This window comes from Chelonoidis abingdonii, chromosome 4 (genome assembly GCF_003597395.2).
Source record: "Chelonoidis abingdonii isolate Lonesome George chromosome 4, CheloAbing_2.0, whole genome shotgun sequence".
NCBI classification, from domain to species: Eukaryota; Metazoa; Chordata; order Testudines; family Testudinidae; genus Chelonoidis; species Chelonoidis abingdonii.
In genome coordinates, this window is record NC_133772.1 from 52,750,868 (window position 1) to 52,774,555 (window position 23,688).

The 23,688-nt window shown below is 38.0% G+C and overlaps 1 protein-coding gene across 1 annotated transcript in view; it reads right to left on the reverse strand.

Moving 5' to 3' along the window:
• SBF2 (SET binding factor 2) overlaps positions 1 to 23,688 on the reverse strand; it is a 636,382-nt gene that overhangs the window by 491,676 nt on the left and 121,018 nt on the right. The window contains exon 2 of the mRNA XM_075065844.1: positions 21,864 to 21,949. Coding sequence (XP_074921945.1) covers positions 21,864 to 21,949 — 86 coding nt within the window. The remainder of the gene's footprint in view (positions 1 to 21,863; positions 21,950 to 23,688) is intronic.

Sequence of the window (23,688 nt, forward strand, 5' to 3'; positions counted from 1 at the left end):
CCATTTACACAGCCTTGAAGATTACAGCTTCTAATTTCTTTGACAACTGGATAAATAGCTATGGATTCAATAAACCAAAAAAGTGTCTCTCACTCTCTCAACCCCCCCAACACCTACCCTTAACTATAATAGAAATAACCAAGAAACAACAAACCAGCTCCTGAAACATTTAAATAAATTGCTTACATGCAGTGTATCATTAACAGCCTAGAACAGTTTAGTGTTTAACCCTTAGCTGAAAATGGATTACCTACTCTCTGTATATATAAAATATAAAATTCCACATCAAAGTTTAAAGGAACACCATCAACTTGAAATCTAGTCCATTTAAAAAAAAAAAAGGAGAGAGTTAAAAAGTAATTTCAAGGTACTATATAGTATATATACTATATACCTCCCTAAGTCCACACCATTGTGGTTACAATTTTCCTATTTTGTTTCTTATCTCCCTCTCTGCGGCTGTGTGAGAGGCTCTCACAAACAAGAGGGGAAATGACTATATAGGCAAAACCATGTAACTGTGTTTTTGACAGCACTGTGTATCCTCCTATACCTCTATTTCTTTCTAGGTTCTCCGATTGTGTCACGTCTCCTGCCTTTGCTTATCCAGGATGGAATTTTGATTTCTCCCACTGATGGACCAGGACAAAACAGCCTTCTTTAAAACAAAAGTATTATTTAGGAGTAGGAATAAAGCTTGCAGAGAAAAATTACAATTTTAAAAACAATTTACCTACTAATTTAATGATATCATAGAGGAAGGCCTAACTTCTAGCAACACTTCCAATAGGAATCTGCATTTCACCCAGAGAACTACTGCCACTCTCTGGTAGGGTTGCCAACCCTCCAGGATTGTCCTGGAGTCTCCAATAATTAAAGATTTCTCTTTAAGTAGAGCTATCACATGATTAAACCTCCTGGAATTCATCCAACCAAAGTTGGTAACCCCACTTTCTGGAGAGAATGTACCTTTAAATCCTGCAAGAGAGTATTTTTGTTTGTTTCTTGTTTTCTTTTGTTCTTCGCAGGTTCTTCGTCATTCTTCAAACCAATCGTGTAGGCTCAGAGGAGGAGACTGACCCAGAATCCTAAGAAACAAGGGTTCTGACACTGTCTCTTACAACTCTGAAGCGAGTCAGTTGATGGTTAGCTATCTGCAGCCATCTCCTCCTTCCTGTCTCCATTCCAGAGAAATCCCTATTGAGTTAAACCAATAGAGTCATACAAAAAACACCTCAATAAGCAGTAGTAGCTCCAAATCCATCAGAGTGCATAGAATCAAAGGCAAATGAAATGTAAAAATAGAGAAGAGATAATCGCTCACTTGTAACACTGCTTCTCTGAAGATGCCATATCACCAGGATTCCTGCTCTTGGGTCTCAGCTCCCTAACACAAGACAGGCTGCAGCTTCCCAAGCTCTTAAAGATCTCTAGCCCTTGGAGACAGCCCCAATAGGAGACCCACTGCTTATGCTTCAGTGGCCTTTCCTAGAGCATCCCAGAGCTCCTTGCATTCTAAATGTAGCTCTCATTCTGAGCTAGGTCAAGATTAGCTCAAAAAAACTTAACTACTGGCTTTAAAATTTGAGTCTATGAAAGATAATAGAAGCAGAACTATAGGTAAATTATCCCTTTTCTCAGAGTATCATATTTACTAGACTTTTATCCTGTGACACTAAAAAGCACAAGGAGTCTCCACAAACCCACATATTTTCCAATCTTTTCCTAATAAAAAAAAAAAACCAAACAAGCACACAGACTGCATAAGGCAATTTTATACAACAGGGAAGTGGCTACCCACAACAGGAAGATGTGAAGTTGTGAGAAACATTGCGGCAACTGTCAAGAGCCAAAGGGAAATGTGTCCAGAAGGAAAGAGGTATATGATCATTCCTCAGTGGATGAGTGTCAATTGTTGATTCCAATCTGATTTCATGCACCAGCTCACTACTTAGCATACAAAGGATATACGCTGTACTTTATTCAACAATTCCCTTCTGCTGCAGACAAAAACAGGGATGCAGTGAGTCACTGCAGTTGTTAGACACAAAATAGTGTAGAACAAGCAACGTGATGTATCTAGAAAAATATATCTTTCAAAAATGCCATTAAGACTTTAAAGTTCCTTCTTCAATGAGTAACAATGAATGTTTAAAGCCATTAAGACTTTAACAAGAGAGACGCAAAGCTGAACTTTAGATACTGGATCAAGCATGTGTCTCAAGGCAACTCCTATCCAATATGTAGACCAAACTGAAAGGAGTCACATATGGAGGCTCCTGAAGTGGTATCTCCTGAAGTTGGTCCTAAGGGCGTTAAGCCTGCCTGCACCTTAAATGGCCAAAAATCTTTGATAACTAGGGAAGTTCCAGACTGTTCTGTGCTGGGGAACAGTCTCAAGAGTAAGAATTCAGTCCATATAGTAAATTCAGAGTTTAAAATCATTTTCTTTCAGTTCTTTTAATGCTAGGTGTTATCTGTAGCAACTGTTGTATTGCAATCCTTACTGCAATTTAAATTTGCATTCTCAAAGTCTGAGATATAAACTGCCATAATGGTGCATAAGAACGTGATTAACACTCTCTTCCAATCTGTAGTGAAAATATAGTCTTTACAGTTCAATATGGTTTATAGGCTTGTTTATTTCATTGCCTGATTTGAAGCACAGGATCCCTGCTATTAAAGCAAAAGACTGAATATCAGCATTAGAAAACAACTGTAGAGCTATTGCATCATTCAGAATATCATGTTGGTTCCTTACAGTACTGTAATCCTTTATATCATTTCTATAACAAATATCCTGGCTGTTTTTGGAACCTTGTTTCTAGTGAACACATGCCGTAAGTAGTAGGCAACCCATAAAGAAGTGAAGGGACTTTTTCTAGTTTGTACTGTCTATTCATATTTCAAAGTAAGACAAAAGAAAAAAGGAATGCTATAGGAAATAAGATATACCACAATTACACATTAAAATCTCATTAATCTGTACTTTGCTTAAGTGCACACTTTGTAATCTGTACAAAAAAACATTGCTGCTTTTCCTCATCTCTCAGGAAAGATCTAAACCAGGGGTTCTCAATCTTTTTCTTACTGAGGCCCCCTCAACATGCTATAAAAATTCCACAGCCCACCTGTACCACAACTGTTTTTCTGCATATCCAGTAGATTAAAAGCCAGGGCCGGCATTAGGAGGTAGCAAGCAGGACAACTGTCCAGAACCCCATGCCACAGAGGGCCTGCAAAGCTTAGTTACTCATGCTTTGGCTTTCTGCCCTGCACCCCAGAAAGTCTAACACAGGCCCCTCTCTGGCTTATTTTGGAAAACACCCTGAAACCTGCTTGCGGCCCACCAGGGGGCCCCAGACTTCTGGTTGAGAACTGCTCTTCTAAAAGATATTTTCATGGTCATAAATGCTTCAGTATATTTACTTAATACACTACCTTTAATAGTATATTACGAAGTATTCGAAATAATTTAAACCTCTGGTTCTCAAACTTCATTGCACCGTGACCCCTTCTGACAACAAAAATTACTATGTGACCCCATGCATGGCGACCAAAGCCTGAGCTTACTGCCCGGGGTTGGGGGCCCAAAGCCCAAGCCCCACCACTCCAGGGGGAGGGATAGCTCAGTGGTTCAATCCTTGAGGGGGACACTTAGGGATTTGGGGCAAAAATCTGCCTGGGGAGTGGCCCTGCTTTGAGCAGGGGGTTGGACTAGATGACCTCCTGAGGTCCCTTCCAACCTTGATATTCTGTGATTCTATGATATGTAACCTGAGCACTTAAGCTCTTGGGCTTCAGCTTCATCCTCAGGCAGTGAGGCTCGGGCTTCAGCTTCAGCCCCAGCTGGTGGGCTCAGGCTTCAGCTTCAGCCTTGGGCCCCAGCAAATCTAATGCCAGCCCTGGTGACCACATTAAAAGGGGGTCTCAACCCACAGTTTGAGAATCCCTGATTTAAACTAAACCACAATTGACACAATAAGAGAACAAAGTACATTTTGTGGAGCATTACTTCTTAATTTATGGTTTAAGTCACTTAATCAAGTCTTGAGAAGTGCTAAGCACATGCAGTTCCTATTGACATCAATGTAAATGGAAAGTGTTCAGTGCCTACGTACACACACACAAACATACAAGGATAAATGAACTGCAAACATAAAACAGCAACTGTCCTCATGAAAAGGTACCATTTTAAACTCTATTTTCTAAGGTTCTTTCAACACTTCAGTTGAAACTATGTAGCAGCAAATGCCTTATAACATGGTTTAAAATACAACAGAATCTGCTGTAACATGATTATTTTCGCATGGTTTCAACTTCAATGTAGAAAAAAAACTTACATGTATGGGTGTTCCCCACAGTGTATTTATTTAAAACTCTTAACTATATTTATTTCCATTTTATATAACTGGGTAAAATTTGGGAAGGGAGTTTCCTCAGAGACTGAACAAACTTGTCTGTAAAATAGTGATCTTTAAAAATTTGTTCATAAAGAAGGACTCGCTCAAATAAATCCAATTAGAAAGTTACCGGCTACTAAATCTTCTTTCTACAATATCACATCAGCATTCTTCCTAGTGTTGTAATATATTAATGCTTTACCTTTTAAGGCATTTATTAAACAATGATATCACCTAAATTATTGAACTTGTCTAGAAATACATGCATTTTTGTACTTGCACACACTTGATCTAACTGCAAATTACAAGTCCGTGACTGTAGTATAATTACACCGAGTTATTTTTCCCTACAGTACACATATATACCTGCACCTAGATTAAATTTAGCATAAGCTTCTATTTCAATGTGTGATTGACTCATTATGTGAATTCTCATTCACTTCTCAAATTAGTCATGCAGATACCATGCAATTCAACTGAGTTAGCTCAAGGACAAAAATGAGTACCTAGTATAACATTAGGCATCAAAGCCTCCTTCTTTGATCCCTAACAAATGACACCATCTGGGAGGGTAAGAAGCAGAGTTAAAATCTGCTTATAAATGATAAAAATATGCAGAGATGAGCAAAGCTAACTTGTCCTGTCTACATACTCTCCTTTTAAAAGTTCTTTCTACAAGCAAGAACAGTCAGCTGGTTGTCTTGCAACCTTCCTAATACTAAAATGCTTTATATTGCTTCAGTGACCATTTATTTTATTTATTTATATAACAGATGCCAGTCCCACGGATTTAGAGGGTCAAATTTTAACACAAGTCACTCCTGTCAGAGTAACTCCACTAAAGTTAACAACATATTTACATAAGTTTAACAGCAGCATTTGATCAAAGGTACCCAATACAAATGTAAATAAGATTTTTATTTTTTACACTGCAAGATAACCATGTGGTCACATTTTTTTTTTTAAGGAAATAAATTGAATATAAATTACACAGACACACACTGACACCTATTATCATCCAGAGTTTAAAAAAAAAAAAAAAAAAGCAAAGAGAGTTGAATGAGATTTTCTAATGTTATCACCTACTTAGATTATTCTTTTTCTGCCAACAACTGAAAACAACATGGCGAAGAGCTGTGGAAGCCGAGCTGAAAAACCTGGGGCACAGCTGGGGGAACCACTGCAAGACTTGCCAGAAGCAGACAGGAGTGGAGGAGCTTCATCACTGCCCTAAATGCCAGATGATGACGATGACGACGATATTAAAATGTAATTTCATTTTGAAGACATTTTAAAGTGTACAAAATGCAATATATTCCATTGCAATGGCATGAAGCTCTCTGACTTTGGTTTATGTGGGTGCAGACTGCATCCTTCTTTTCAAAACTGGAGGCCCTGATTCAGCAAAGCACTTAAGTATGTGCTTAAATCCATCCCTTTTCAACAAAGCAGTTGCACGTCCATGAAGCTTAGGCATATGCTTCAGTGATCTGTTGAACTGAGTTCTTACAGGACCAATGTAAATTTCCTATTTTTAAGATCAGCACAGTCTCTCTGTATTATGTTTTATTTTGAAAGCTTTGAAGTTTCTTAACATAGAAAACCAAAATATGGATTTGTCATAGTCAGAGCCAAAGGCAAAGCACTCTGGAATTTTGCTAGGCACTGTGTTGATGATCTGCTGATGTTGAGGTGTTGAAATAAAAAGCATTTCCAACTTTACCTTATGAGTAATCCAAATGAGGGTCTGGAAAACCAGAAAAGAACACTGCAAAATTTTTACTGCTCTTTGAAATAAATGAAAAAAGTCAACTCAGATGTATAATATTGGCCATTTTTATTCTATACCTTGTTTTCAGTTATGTCAAAACAAATAGCTTGCCAAATGGAGAAACCATCATGCTAGTAGTAGTGAGTAACGTTCTTAATAAGTACACAGAATACATTATTCAGGAAGGGAGAGAGGGAGGTTTTCAAGACTTTTCCCAATCATTTGCAGGGGATTCACATTTTATAGTTTCTACATTCAACTACAAACAGCATGTGTGGTTAAATTCCATGCACCACTTAAGGTGGATGACTGGGGGAGTAAATAAGAAGGGGAAATTTCAGATGCATAATTAGGTTAGAATTTGGTCCAATATGTCTACTATATAAAATATCTACTTGATAGGACATTTTAGCAGAGGTATGTATCATTCATTCCTCAGAGACTTCATGGCCTTTTTCATGCATTCTTCAGGCCCAGAAAACACATAATTCATTGCACAGATAGAGAAATTCTGCTCTTAACTCAAACCCTTTTGACTTCAACCAGTATTCACAGAGTATAAGTCCTGGCTGAATTTGGTCCAATATATCTGCTATATAAATGTACTAAATGTACATTAAAAAAACAGAGTATACATAAAACAGAGTATACATAAAAGTAGAAACAATTTAAATAAACTTTCTAATCACATTTATATATAGCTCAACACCATGATGACACTGTATAATGTCCAAACCTTTCTCTAGCAGAGACTGGTAAACCTTTTAAACAAGGAACATACCTCAAGGTGGTGACAAAGTTTCAATATCGATGGACTAGGAGATGGATGATGAACTATTGCAAATTAAGATACAATGTTAAACAAATCTGTGCCAATTAGTAAAACTATGACAGCAACAATACCTGAAAATGAAAGTTGAATTAGTGTCACCAACTTTCCTAAGTGAGTGGCTCTCCAAATCATCTTGGAATAGTTCCTTTTGCTCAGTAAAATGTAAACTTATTACATAATTCTTTACATATTGTTCCATCATTTAAAACTAGACTGGGCAAGGCAAAGGGAAAAATATTATTGGTAACACACAAGATGACCTAACAGACATTTTCAAACTCAAAGTATTAGGACCCTCTTATGAAACAGGCATAGGTCTTTCCCATCTTTAAATTTCTGTTACTATGTTCCATAAAATACCAAAAAGAGAAATGGAAAAGACCTGTTAGGTCAGCTAGCTCATCCCTCACACAAAGCACAATTATTCACTGCAGTATATATTTTCTGGCCAAGCCATTTAGATTGTCTATAAAACATTGGATTTCAAGCTTAACTCAGATCTTCACATTTCTTTTTGCAAAGAAAGAATTAAACCTAGTAAAGTTCTGCAGGTATTACTTTTGGGCTCAGTTTAATCAGTTTCAATTATCAGTATATGAAAGACAACATATAACACCAATTTGGGCAGGGTCACTATTTACATTGTCTATATGTACTAAAATGCTGTAATGTAGTCAAGAAAGTTAAATTTTAGGTTATATACAAAACAAAGTACAAAGATAAGGAAAATATTAGGGATGGGAGAGGAAGTGTGGGTATAATTCCTTTCCCTCCAACCAACAATCTAATTCATACTATTTGCTAAAGATATAATATAAAATTGAGTTATATTAAGTATATACATAAAACTAGGTTATCATTCGCCCTTTACGTCTCATCAGTTTTCCTGTCTATAGTCCTATCCTTTTTATCTTTTATCTCCTTCACACATTGTGATATAATTTTCTGTTCTGTAGTTACTGACAGTTTCTTCCAAGATCAATGCTGCCCTCAAGATCGTTACCAGAACATGTTAAAACAGCGTAATCTTATCCTTTCCCTTCAAAGAACTGCCAGTGCTGCTTCTTCACTGCTGACATGTTACACTAGACCAAGAACTGCAAAAACAATATTGTTCCCAAACCTGAGTTTCCTGGATGATGTACCAAAGACGTCACCTTCATGATAGCTCTAACTCCTCAATCCTAATAAGTTTCACATTTTTAATTTACCAAGTCTGGATGACAATCAGAATTCAGCTGATCTTTAAAGCTGTTTAAACTGTTGTCCTTAATTCAACCTCTGAATAGCTGGTTTTTATAGTTTATTTTGGACGTTCAAACTTGAAATGGTTTAGCTTAATGGATCATCTGGAAAAAAAGAACATTTTGTTCAAGCACTAAATAGGCTTTCCTCCAGAAAAATAACATTTGTAGCATGAATATGTGAAAAATACCTAAATTATTATTGTATATTTTAATTGAAATCTCTGTATTTAGTAGAGAATTCTAGTGTGCCTTTAAATCCGTTTGTTGATTGTAATGGTTTAACTAAAATTCTAAATATAATTAGAAATCAGATAGCGCCATTGTTTTGTCTGAAATATTTATTTACCTAAAATAAGAAAACTTTTGGTGTGATAAATCGTACCCAAGTGTTACAATCTCCATTTCTTGAGACAAAATTAGATATAGCCCTACCGTTTGGCTCAGTAACAGACAACCTTTCCAGTTCAAATTATTCTATTCCCTCTCTTTGTACTGAGGCAAGAGAGTGACTTAAGACAGGGTCTGTTTAGGAATAATTAAGGTATATCCCATGAAGATGAAAGTATGACAAAGAAGTCCTTGCCATTTGTTCAGACAACAAAAACAAAATTAAAAAGATGAGACCTTCACCACTGTAATCATTCCAAACTGATGCATGGATGCTCAGCGTACTAGTTAAACCTTGTTAAGGAAGAAGCAGCAATCACACACCTAAAAAGTATGGTTGCCATCTCTCCAGGATTGGCCTGGAGTCTTCAGGAAATAAATATTAATCTTTAATTAAAGATTATGTCATGTGATGAAATCTCCAGAAATACATCCAACCGAAATCAGCAACCCTACTAAAGAGCATTGTAGAAATTCAAAATTCTTCCATAATCATCAACCTCAAAGACACTTGACTGAAGACTCAGGAAGGTTGTATCTCTACATTTTCAAACAACTACCATAATTATCCCAAATTTGTATGGAGCGGGAAGATGACTTTGTGGTTCCCATTCTTTATTGGTAATTAAATGAAGTCAAATTTCTTCTGATGCTGCATCAGTAGAGTTATCATCTTGTAATCTGGCAATTCCTTGAAAACTCCTCCTTCAAGTGCTTTTGTGAATTTAGTACCTCTGTAGAATCCCTTGTCCAAAACCTGTGCTGTGTTTTTTGATCAAAGCCATCATCCATCAATGTGTTCAGTATTCAAGATAAAAGGTCAGAAGAGACACTGATAAACATATATACAAAGGCATATTTTTAAAAAGAAAATTAGCTGATTTAAGAAGAAAAGTTCAAGTACTTATCTTACAGATGGTCACTAGTGTCCAGGTAGAGATGACATTGTTTCTTTAGAAATAGTTCAAAAACAAAAACCCAAATCCTTTAGAATTTCCAAGCAATTAATGTTTTTTGGAGGAAAAAATACTCTAGTACTACTCAACCTAATATTTACAGTATTTAAAACACTAATACAAGTATTCCCCATTTTCTGCAGTACCCTAATATAATATTACATTATGAGAAACACTTAACTCAAATGCCTATTTCAGTGGATCATGCAATATGGATTAGGAAGCTGGACTGCATTTCAGTGATTTTGGATTATTAGAAGTTATTCAAAGCAACCACTTAAAGAATAGCCATGGGAGAAAGGCCAAAAAAAAAAAAAATCAATGTATTTTTCAAAACGATATGTCTCTACAAAACATACCTACATTGTATCATTTCAAAAAAAATGTGAAGTCTTGGTTACTTCTCACAAACAAAATGTATTTTTTCCAAAAACAATATATTTTCTCTTTCAATGAGTAGGTGACAATGGGAAATATAGTATAAAATATAAATCAAAGCAATGGAGTAAACAAAAGCATTTATACATCTCCAGGTTTACCATCATGTAACATTAAAGGCCACAGAATGACTTTGCAATATTATTCTTGTACTTTGTCAATAAAATTAACTCTGATTAATTTGTGTGGATGTCTGTGGGTATCTCATTGGCCTATTCTGTTAAAAAAACTGACAAAAATAACTATAATGAGTTCAAAGAAGAGTGATTGTGCCAAGCCTACTTTATTTTTCCATTTTATTTATTTCTAAATACTATCAACTGAATTTTCCTTTGCTGAACAACAGTGATATTTAAAAACAAACATACCTTTTTTCCCTTGGGTAAAAAAAAACAGAACCCAGTACTATGTTTTGTTATTCTTCATTAATTAAGCAGAAAATTACATAGAAATGCTTCATAGTAAATAAAATTTCTTCCAGTAGAACTCTCTAAACATCAACTAACCTTTCATCAAACAATTACCACTTAGTTTACTGGTGTGTTAAAGTACAATACATATACTCCATTTTTACTTTATTATTAGATATACATCAAAAGACTAACCAGAATATAGTGTTTGTTGAGTTAAGGCCAAATCTTTGTTTCATGATCAAATTTAAAAAGAAAAGGCACTGCCTGTGGGGACAATTCAGAGGACTTTGAGTGGGGGAGAGAGAGGAACCTTCCCTTCCTTCAATACACGAACAGAAGCAGGAGCATCCATACAGCTAGGTCATGGCCACTACAGACGCTCCCCGAGTTATGTAAACCCAACATACGCAAATCCGAGCCTATGGAAAAAGTTCTGTAAGCTAGAAATAGGAGGGCTTTGTTTTTTGTTTTGCTTTTTGGTGTAATGGTCGGAGATACGTTTCCGACTTACACAAAATCCAAGTTACGGAACACTTGCATAAATCAGGGAGTGTTTGTATTAAAATATGAAGAGGTGCAACAAACTTGGCCTTCTCCCTCCCCTGTATGTAGGGCTTTGGATATGTTTGTGTCTATGGCTGTGCATGTGTCTGTGTTTTAAAGTGTTTTAGCAATCCTTGTCTTTTTCTCCTGAAAGCCTGACAAAAGTCTCACTAATTTTCCTCAATAAAATATAAATATCATTATACTTCATAATAAATAAATTTTTTGGAGCGGACTATACTAGCACAGACCATAATGTATCCCAATCCTGACGGTGGTCTCTGAGTGCTACAGCAACATTAGATAGTAAAAAGCAGAAATATTTCCATCACTTAAATGCCAACTTAAAGATCAGAGGCCTGAAGATGGCTTTAATAATCAAGATATGAGTTAACTTGCCTTTCTCTTTCAATGGACTCCCAAGTATGGTTGTGCAAAAGGTGTTCCAGTAAAAAGCCAATCACTTCTCATTTATCTAAGCCTTCAGAAGAGGTAATCTTTTTCAAGCTTAGCTCGTCTTATATGTCATTGTCATATGCCTAACTTTTGTTTTCTTTAAATACACTTTTGTACTTATACAGCACTTTTCACACACAGATGTTTAAGTCATTTACAAAACTGAGGAAGCAATTTTCTGTTTTCCAGATGGGAGAAACTTATGCACAAAAAAGTTAAACATCTCACCAAAGATCACATAGCACATTAATGAGACAATTAGGAAAATAACTCAGTTCCCCTGATTTGTATGCTTTTTGCTCAAGCCTCTATATAAATGCTCGATGTTCTAGTCACTATTTCTTTCATTTAAATACTTAATTTAATAGGCTAGTGAAGAGGGGACTACATTATGTCACAATAAAAAGAATTGTATATCAGCTTTTCTTTTAGGTTTTTTTCCAAAACATTACAAAAAAATTAGTTTCACTCATAAACACTTCGAAAAGATTAGAGTTGTCATCCACCCTAATTACATCAACAAATCCTTAAAAAACTTTCAGAACTCACAGTCACATTGCAAAATCACATTGTGAGACACAAGCTTTCCCTATCAGACAAATTTATACAAGTGATAAACCCAAAAGAGACATTTTCAAGAGTTTTACTGCTACAAAAATCAGTCTACCTTGTAATTCCCAAATTACAAGATCAAGCTACTATGTCTAGTATCTAGAGGAAAAAAAGACTTTTCATTCTACCCTAAACACAATATTCCTAAACCCATTATTACTTACCTAATTCATCCAGCCTATACTTTTTCCGTTACTGTCACAGTTCCAGGGCTAAATGCACCTCTGACCCCTTGCATAGTTTATGTTTAGAGGTCTCTGGCCTCAAGCCATCACCTCTCTGTGAGCAGGAATTTGCATCATGCTTCTTCCAGACCAGGGATTTAGGCTTGTAGTCCCCCTGAAATTCACTGTGACTATCCCAACAGGTATGACCTCAATATCTAGAGCCTGCTATTCTGTTCTCTCCCAGGGGCTATGACAGTGGTTACCAGATTTCACAAAGCACAGTACATTTATTTAGTACAAAAACATTACAAAGAAAACATATAAATAAAACAAACATTCTACCTGGTTGCTAAGCTTACCAAGTGTCACTCATCTTCCACAGAGAGACACTGGCAGCTTTCAGGTGCTTCAAACCCTTCCAGCAGGGTTTTTGGCCTCTTGGGTTACAATCTCATGTCAGTTTCTGGACCATGAGGGACTCTGAGTCAGTTTGTGATGACCCATTATACCAAACACCCTTTCTTTGTCTCTTAGCCTTTTGAACTCTGTCTGAACCTGTATATGCAATTCTCCTAGGGGGTGGTACTGCTTTTGAATTATCCGTCCAGGAATTTGCAGGGGTTCACCAATGATTTTAGCTGTTGGGGGAAACTCGGTAACCTTCCTCCCATGGAGCTAGAATACAATCCCCAGCTCACATGGATACATATAACGTTTAAAAGATATACATGCTTATGAAATAATCCTTTTGACTATAGCATCTGCACCTCTCAATATAACAGACTTCTGAAGTTTCCACACTTCTCTCATCTGTCACAGTTATGTCAGTAACAATTCCTGCAATAAATGCAAAGAAAAATGTATTTGTTTGTCACTATTCCACGGTTGCTATCTAACCTCTTTTGGTCAAGACTTACCTGAAATTATATTTTCAGTCCTAGCTGTTTCATTCCCAACAAGAATCTTGGATTGTCTAAGGATTTATTTTAAAAAGAAAAAGATAAGAGGAAGAAAAAAGGTTGATCACTATGCAGAGTAAGTAGAAAGTCCATGGTTGAATGTATACTCCTCTCTTCCTCAGCCACTCTCCATACCCAGACATTAGTGGAGCAGCTAAGGCAGGAGAGGGAGAAGAGCAGAGTCAGCCAGAATTAACACAGCCACATCACGGGCATCAACACTCTCTGAGCAGGGCAATGACAGAACAGCATCAAAACAGAAAAAACAGACAAATGGAAAGCAAAGATGAGACATGGGAGAAATGGGAGAATTTCAGAAGGCAGAAAACAGTGGGAATGTCTACAGAGGGAAGAAAAAAGTAGGAAGAGGAAGAGAAAAGCCCTACATCATTCCCCCTTTCATTATGTCAGATGAGAGAGAAAGAGCCCTATACTCTTCAAAAGGGGAACCTCATGTTATCACCCTAACACACTAATGAAGTCCGCACTCCAAGAAGACAGCTACAGCTATAGAGAGAAAGTTCAAATAAAGCATTTTGTGAAGGATGGAAGGATGCTGAGCCTCATGAAGGGCTTCCAAAAACGTGGAGAAGTTTTCAGACTTCCGGACATTTATCTGAACTCCAAATATCTTTTGAGGTCCTGAATAAATAAGGTATCCATATTAAAATAACCCAAAATCACCAGCAGCACTCATGACCCTCCAGCAGCTGACTACCTATGTAAATAATGGCCAAGACAGACTGCAGAATTGTCCCTAGAAAATTTTCAAATATTGAGAACTATAAAAATCTGATTTAAACAAGAAGTCTTTTTCCCCCACATGTACTGTGTTTGCAGACTAGACTGTTTTTACTGTATTGTATTCTCATGAATTCAATACAATTTATGCTCAAGCCAAGTAATCATTAGACTAGATTCTTGGATCACATCTATGAAAATGTTTTTCTGACAGTGTGACTTTTACAAGACACAGAAAATATGTTCTCAGAGAATATCATCTACTACATTCAAAATAGTGAGTTATAGTTACACCATTGAAAGATACTTAAATTTGACACATTGCAGAAACAGACCATTGAGACTAAGTGCTCTTGAGTATCACCAATGAAAACATTTTCTTAGTTGTATTAACATGACCTCTAAAGCAGCATGTTACAATGGTGCCGGCTGTAGCTATATTGGTAAAATAAGGAATAGTCAATGGTGGTTCTTAGCCCTGGTCTACACTACAAGGGTAGGTTTAATTTAGCCGCATTAGGTCAATTTTACAATGAATGCGTCCACATAAGCAACCCCGTTCCATCAACCTAAAGGGCTCTTAATATCAACTTCTGTACTTATCTGTGGTAAGGGGAGCAGCACTAAAATCAACCTTGCTGGGTCGAATTTAGGGTAGTGCGGATGCAAATCGATGTTATTGGCCTCTGGGAGCTATCCCAGAGTGCTCCAATGTGACCTCTCTGGACAGCACTTTCAACTCCAATGCACTAGCCAGGTACACAGGAAAATCCCCAGTAACTTTTGAATTTCATTTCCTGTTTGGTCAGCGTGGCGAGCTCAGCAGCATGGGTGACCATGCAGTCCCCCAAAAATAGCAAACGAGCTCCAGCATGGAGCAAACGGGAGACACTGGATCTGATTGCTGTATGGGGAGAAGAATCTGTGCAGACAGAACTCAGATCAAAAAGAAGAAATGCTAATATATATGCCAAAATCACACAGGGCATGATGGATAGAGGCTACAACAAGGACACTCCAGCAGTGCCGCGTGACAGTCAGGGAGCTCACGCAAGCCTACCAAAAGACAAAGGAAGCAAACGGTCGCTCTGGTCCACACAGGCCACTTCTATGATCAACTGCATGGCATTCTAGGGGGGGACTCTACCACTACCCCACCACTGTCCGTGGACACCTGCAACGGAGGAGTCTCACACAACACAGAGGAGGATTTTGTGGATGAGGAAGAGGAGGAGAATGCGCAGCAGGCAAGCAGTGAATCCATTCTCCCTGGCAGCCAGGACCTTTTCATCACCCTGGAGCCAATACTCTCCCAAGGCAGGATCTCCTACCCTGAAGCCAGAGAAGGCACCTCTGGTGGGTGCACATTTGTAACTACAGTACAGAGTTTAAAAGCAACAGTGTTTAAAGTTTAATTTGCCCTGAAGACTTGGGATGCATTCACAGCCAGTACAGCTACTGGAAAAGTCTGTTAACATGTCTGGGGATAGAGTGGGAATCCTCCAGGGACATCTCCATGAAACTCTCCTGGAGGTACTCTGAAAGCCTTTGCAGAAGGTTTCTGGGGAGGGTTGCCTTATTTCGCCCTCCACGGTAGGCTACTTTACCACAACAAGCCAGTAACAAGTAGTCTGGAATCATTGCAGCACAAAGCATGTCAGCGAATGGTCCTGGGTTTGGTCGCATTCAAGGAACATTCGGTCTATATCTTTCTGTGTTAGCCTCGGGAGAGTGGTATCATTCATGGTCACCTGGTTGAAATAAGGGAATTTTTGTAAGGGAACAGTAAAAGGACCCCATTCACGCTGGGCTGTTTGTGCTTGGCTAAAAGGGGTCATTCCAGAGAACAGCCACACGGCAGGGTGAAGGGATCATCCCAAATAGCCACGCGGAGGGTGGTGGGAAGTGTGTGCTGCACATCCGCCTGAAAACTGCAGCCCCTCCTTTTAAATGGCAAACCAACCGGCATTGCTTGCTATGAGAAAGAAGGATGATGCAGTTTGAAAACATTCCCACAAGTTACGAAGGCATTAGAAGCCAAACCCGCATACCTTTTGGCTTACCATGGTTGCCTGGAAACTGAATTCTGTTGCCCAGCCGTGCGTGATGTGTCAACTTACCGACAGGCACTCAATAAAAAAGGCAAAATGCAACCTTGTACCTAAAGCACATGTGCTGTCTGCTGTGAATTGCTTGATTCACTGTGAAAGAATCTCTCTTTTGTTCTCAGAAATATATCACCTTAAATTTTACTCTCCGTTTTTATCCCCCCACAGGTACAAATGTTTCTATGCTCCTCCATCATCTCCATCCCTGAGGTTATCGCAGATTAGAAGGCAAAAAAAAAAATGCACTCGCAATGACATGTTTTCTGAGCTCATGCAGTATTCCCGCACTGATAGAGTACACTGAATGCATGGAGGCATTCAGTGGCAGAGTCCAGGAAAGCATTAAGTGACCGTGATAAGAAGAGGCAGGATGTAATGCTGAGGCTAATGGGGGAGCAAATGGACATGCTCAGGCGTCTGGTGGAGCTGCAGGAAAGGCAACAAGAGCACACACCGCAGCTACATCCACTGTACAACCACCTGCCCTCCTCCTCAAGTTCCATATCCTCCTCATCCAGACGCCCAAGAATGCAGGGGGGCAGGCTCCAGGCATCCAGCCACTCCACTCCAGAGGATGGCCCAAGCAGCAGGAAGCTGTCATTCAAACAGTTTTGATTTGTAGTGTGGCTACAATAAGCAATGTGGCCTTGTCCTTCCCTCCTCTCCTCCTCTCCCACCTCATCCGGGCTATCTTATCAGTTATCTCCCTTTTTTTCTTTTTAATTAATAATGAAAAAATGCATGGTTTCAAAACAATAGTGACTTTATTTCCTTTGCCAGCTGTGATCGAAGAGGGGAGGGTGGTTGGCTTACAGAGAATTAAAATCAACAAAGAGGGCAGGTTTGCATCAAAGAGAAAAAACACACAACTGTCACACCGTAGCATGGCCAGTCATGAAACTGGTTTTCAAAGCCTCCCTGATGTGCAGCACACCTATCTGCACTTTTCTAATTGCCAGGCTATTTGCCTCAACCTCCGCGCCATAAAAATCTCCCCCTTACTCTCACAGACACTATGGAGCATACAGCAAGCAGTAATAACAATGGGAATATTGGTTGTGCTGATGTCTAACCTAGTCAGCAAAAAGCACCAGTGAGCTTTTAAATGTCCAAAGGCACATTATACCACCATTCTGCACTTGCTCAGCCTATAATTGAACTGCTCTTTATTACTGTCCAGGCTGCCTGCGTATGGCTTCACAAGTCATGGGAGCAAGGGGTAGGCTGGGTCTCCAAGGATAACTATTGGCATTTCAACATCCCCAACAGTAATTTTCTGGTCTGGGAAGTAAGTCCCTTCTTGCAGCTGCTCAAACAGCCCAGAGTTTCTGAAGATGCGAGCATCATGCACCTTTACTGGCCATCCCATGCTGATGTCAGTGAAACGTCCCTTGTGATCCACCAGTGCTTGCAGCACTATTGAGAAGCACCCCTTGAAGTTTATGTACTGGTTGGCAAGTTGGTCCAGTGCCACGATAGGGATATGCATTCCATCTATCACCCCACCACAGTGTGGGAAACCCTTTGCAGCAAAGCTATCCACTATGACCTGCACATTTCCCAGAGTCACTATCCTTGATAGCAGAAAAAGCCAGTGATTGCATTGGCTGCTTGAATCACAGCAGTCCCCACAGTAGATTTGCCCACTCCAAATTGATTCCTGACTGAACGGTAGCAGTCAGGCGTTGCAAGCTTCCACAGGGCTATCGCCACTGGCTTCTCAACTGGCAGGGCAGCTCTCATCTTGGTATTCCAGGGTGGGGGAAAGCAACTCAGAGTTCCAGGAAAGTGACCTTAGGCATGTGAAAGTTTCGCAGACACTGGGAATCATCCCATACCTGCAACACTATGCGGTCCCACCCGTCTGCGCTTCTTTGCCAGGCCCAGAATCGACTTTTCACTGTACCAACCAGCCCCACTGTCACCCTGATGTCCCAACTGCCACATCTCATGCTTTCAGGAATGTCTGTGTCCATGTCCTCCTCACAATCATTCTCGTGCTGTCGTCTCTTAGCCAGGTTCTGCACATAATGCAGGATAATGCGCAAGGTGTTTATAATGCTCACAACAGCAGCAGTGAGCTGAGCAGGTTCCATGCTTGCCGTGCTATGGCATCTGCACAGGTAACCCAGGAAAAAAGGCTTTCACAGAGGGAGGGAGGGGAGACTGACAACATATACCCAAAACCACCCGTGACAATGTCTTTGCCCCATCAGGCTTTGCGAGCTTAACCCAGAATTCCAATGGGCAGCGGAGACTGTGGGATAGCTTCCCACAATGCACCACTCCATGAGTTGATGCTAGCCATGGTAGTGAGGATGCACTCTGCCATTTAGTGGGGACATAGAGAAGCGACTGTATAAAATTGATATTTTTAAATCGACTTCTGCAAAATCAACCTAATTTCATAGTGTAGACATACTGTTAAAAACTTGTGAATTGTCTTAGAAAATTAAATAAATATTTGCAAAATTTGGGGGGTTGGGGGAGATAGCTCAGTGGTTTGAGCATTGGCCTGCTAAACCCAGGGTTGTGAGTTCAATCCTTGAGGGGGCCATTTAGGGATCAGAGGCTAAAAAATAAAAAATAAAAAACAACTGTCAGGGACAGTACTTGGTCCTGCTAGTGAAGGCAGGGGACTGGACTCAATGACCTTTCAAGGTCCCTTCCAGTTCTATGAGATAGGTATATTTCCATATATTTATGGAAATATTGAAGACATCGAGGTAACCCTCTCTCTTAATCATCTGATAATGGAGAATAATAACCAGAATACAGGGATATGTTTGCTCAGCTCTCTTAGCTACACAATTCCCTGTACTGATTGGCTATGAGTCTCTTACTTGCATAATGACTGAATTGTTATTTCTCAGTAACTGTACAGTGATTATGCAAATCTGTACTTTGACTGACTACAGTCCATCTGCTCTGCCACTTGTACTCATAAATTTCAAGTTCTAGATCAGTAAAGGCAATTCCCCTCTCTGTTCAGCTGAAGCAGGTAAACTCCTAAATGTATATGAGACAGAACAGGAAAGAGGGGGAGAAGGAGAAAGGCAAAAAGTTTCTCTCACATTGGAAAAGAGGAAGTCTAATGTAGAAAGATAAGAGGGAGGTAAATTTAAACGTATGTTTTTAATACAGCCAACTGCAAAATTACACAGTTGGTCATACTTTCAGGATTGAGAACTGCATATTAAAAGCACTAGCTCTGAAAAGGACCTGGTGAATAACCAGCTGAACATGAGGTCCCAGTGCAATGCTACGGGTAACAGGGTGCACACAATCTTTGGATGTATAATCAGGGAAATAACAAGTAGGAGTAGGAAGGTAACAAAACATCCTTATGGAGCATTGGTGAGACCATTATTCGACTACTGAATACAATTCTGGCATCCACATTTCTGAAAGAATGTTGAAAAATTAGAAAGGATTCAAGAATGATTTCAGGTCTGGTAAATCTGCTTTGCAAAGATAGATTTAAGAAGCTCAACCTATTTACCATACCAAAAAGAAAGTATAGACTGTGATCAAGTCACCTCTTAAAAGTGCCTGTATGGGAAGAAGATTTCTGATAATAGAGAGGTTTTTAGTCAACAAATGCATAACAATATCCAAAGCTGGAAACTGAACCTAGACAAATTCAGACTGGAAATAAGGCACAAATTTTTAACCATCAGGAGAATTAGCTATTGAAACAACTTACCTTCAAATGATGGAGAATCCACCACACTCAGAGTCTTTAAATAAAGACTTGGTGTCTATCTTTCTACCTCAAGAAAAAGTTATGGATTTGATGTAGGAATTACTGGGTGAAATTCTAGTATCTGTTCTGCAAGAGGGTCAGCCTAGGTGGTCATAATAATCCCCACTGGACTTAAAACCTAGTAGGGAGAAATCTATGAAATGAAAAGGAAGGAGGAAAATGGGTGGACAGAGGAAGAAAGTACAAAAGAATTTAACTTTCTTGTATAAAAAAATAATTTAATCTTTTGACAACTCATTTTGGTTTTTGTAGTTTCTTTTTTCATTTAAAATGTACATGTATAATTAACATTTTCATTATAAGCATAACTGAGGATGGCTCCTGTTAACTTTCCTTGGCCTTCTGTCTCAGAGTTTATTCAGTTAAGATATAGTTATTACTTTATTTAGGAAACACATTCAAGTTTTAATTAAACAAACTGATGGGGAGGGGAGAAAATCTTAACATTTTTCATCATGTGAATGGCTAGAACCGAGTTAGCACAATGTTAATGAAGTTAGCACTTCAAATTCTGAGCAGATATAAAATATCAATTAAGTAGTAATACAACTAATGTTGAGTTGAAAGAAAAGAGAAGACAACTTTGCTGCAACTGCCTGCTATTGGTATTCCAGGAGATGTGCACAGAGACTAAGAGAAAGTGATTTGGGGGACATGCGATGCTAATAATAGAAAAGAGACTGTAGTCCAAGAATCAGAGAAGAGACGGAAATTAAACTACTCCTCTAACAACAAATTTATAGAATATCATTTGGATTGCTTTACAGGGAAATTTTCAACACAATGAAAACAGCGTAAAACCATTAATTTAAGACGTCTGAACACATGGAAAGATATTATAGCCTTGCTTCTATGACTGAGCATTTTCATAACTATTTCAAACTTGATTAGAAAGCTCATATTTCAGCCTATGATATTCCAGAATATGTATTTCTTACTCTCCTAAAACTTCTCATGATATAATATAGTTTTTATTCTGGTGAAGGTCTAAGGAGAGGAGGAAAGAGAGAGACTGCTTGGAAAAATGTATCCATTATTTTATCTCAAGCTACAGTTCATCTATTAAACTTCCTTAAGTACTTTATAGTGCACCAGTCTTAAATGTTATTGAATAAGATACCAGTGTTCCATACCATCATGACCACAAGAACTTCTCTTTTCTGTTCCACAACAAAATTCCATGGATAACTTGCTTTCAGTGTATGCTCTAGCTTCAACAAAATCATAATACATTTATCAAATAATCTAACTCTCCATCTCCCCTTTCTCTCTGCCCCAAAAAACCCACACAAATACTTGTGTAATTGTCTAGCTCTTGCAGTATGTTTACGTCTGGATTTCAATTGCACGTATGTACTGAATTTTAAATTAACAAATAACTTCTATCAGAAGTAGATATTAAAGTGTAAAAAAAGTCTGTACTGGTACGCACTATCACAAGACAAATCATGCAGTTAAGTCATGCAGTTATACTGGATAACTGCATGCCATGTTTGTTCAGCCACCATAAAAATGCAGTCATACAAATATCTTACTAATAAGTTTTTGTTGCATTTTAGTAATAATTTGCTAATAAGATCTCCCTGCACAGTTATGTTGTACATCTTAAATTTGAATTTTACTTACTGAATGAACTTCTTTTAATAATTCTTTTTCATACATAAAAACAACAATGTTCTGCAATAGTTAAAGATGAAAATTATATCTAAAATTATTCATATTTTCTTCTGCATATTAAATACACGTTCATTTTACAAAAAAAATCCTGACATTTCTTATTAAATTTTCCAACTATTTTTTAAAATAAATTTGTTTTCAACTTTCAAGCAACCATATTTAGAAATCATTTTTCTACTTCTTACATTTCAGTTACATCCGCAAACGGAGAGAATATTTTTTCCTGTATCTTCTGCTAGCCAAAAACGAACTTCAAAGACATTATCTACATCCCACTAACATGAGCTTGTTCAATACCATGTCAGGCTAGATGAATGCACCCAAGGAACTACATTTTCAGGCTCCTTCTCTAAGAAGTTTATAAAATACAGGTTAATATGAACTTACCAACTCTATTCCCTGGGGAAAGGGAGTGTCATGCCAATCCTTCAGAGGAAACCTCTGAATTATTTTCCCCAAACCTTCTGCTGAGCCTGTAGAAAGACAAAAAAAATCACAGAATGAAACTTTCTCCCATTCAACAAATTTACGAGTAAAAACACTGTAGCTTATGCTGTGAAAAATATCACAGTGTAAACTATTTCATTTACACATCAAGACAGACAAATCCTACAATGGTCTGAATGAAACTTGCGAGTAGATTTCTATTTTTATTAAAATACAATAAAGACTCCCATATAATCAATAGCCAATTTCAAAATTTGTCAATGACATTAAAATGTTATAGATTATAAAATTCTTTTTAAAAATTTTGTAGTTCAAAAGTTAACTGGATTTGACTTAAAATAGCATTTTTGTTTTATCCAGGGCATAAATTACTAACGCAGTCTTCCTTGCCAGAATTCTCATTTCATTTCCTTGTATACCATAGTGAGACTCCTTAGGAAGCAGAATATGTATTTCATAGATGCAGGAATAATTAAAATGAAATAGGAGTAGCTTAATAATATAGCTATGTCCATGGCTTACTCTCAGTCCTAAAAACTATTTTTGCCTGGTCATATTACTATACTCTACAAGCATCTTAATCACCAGAGAAATTCCATTCCCTTAGTATGAAAAACGTCTCAATTGGAGAGTCCATTATTTTCTTTCTTCGCCAATGATTCATACATAAAAACTCTTCTGTTTAGGAGGCTTACTTGAGAACAGCTAGGACCATTCTGGAGTTAACCACTACAGTGTTAAGAGGATAGTCAGTGTCTCCAGTTAACACCGTTCTCTGAGAAGACAGCAGTGCCATCATCTTGCAGTTGGAAAAAGGATCATCTGCAGTTTATGCACAGGACTCAGATGAAAAAAAGACTTTCCTGGATCTGCTACTGTCTTACTTGCTTGGACAAGTCAGTCAATTAGATTAAGGCAGCAATTCTGAAAGGGACCTAAAAGAAATAAAATTCAATTTCCATGGATATTGAGCACTGACCTCTTTTAGGTCACTTTGAAAATCCCAACCTTAACTCATCTCTGTTTCTATTTCCCTAGATGCAAAACGGGGATAATATTTTCCTATCTTGCAAGGGTATTCAGGGGCTTAATTTTTTAATTTCTATAAAGTGCATTTTATTTTCAGAAGCAAGATGCTGTAAGAGTGCGAAGTATTTCATATGCACAAAGACTTTTCCAATATTCTCAACGTATTAGCTTTACAACAGGAGATGTAAATCGCAGAACCATTTGAATCCTTTAACAGGGTCCAATACTGAAAAAATATTGATCTAAAATTTAATAGTTAGTTGTGTTATACTTCCACACTGTACTCTTGACACCTTAACACCTACTTGCAATGTTAAAATCATGCTAGTGTGAAAAGATTAAAGTATATCCTTGTAGAGTTTTCAGAGAATACATATAAACATTAAGAAATAAGAAGAAAGGCGTTAATATTGGAGAGAGTTAAGAGTGATGTTCTTTGTGTCTGATTCACTGCAGATACTCAAACAGCAACAGAGAAAAAATTATATTGTTTGTACTCCTACAAAAATAATATTTAATTTGATATAGCAGATGTTTAATAGCATAAGTCAATTCTGTAATAAGCCTCTGTCCCAAATCTGGACCTTAGCGTCCAAAATCTGGGTGCTTAGTATGAACCTCCAAGCTTAATTACCAGCTTGCATCTTATCTCGCTGCCACCAATCAGGATTCTGAGTACCTGATAAACTCTCCGGTCTCCCCAAACCTTTCCCTGGGGGACCCCCAAGACTCAGAT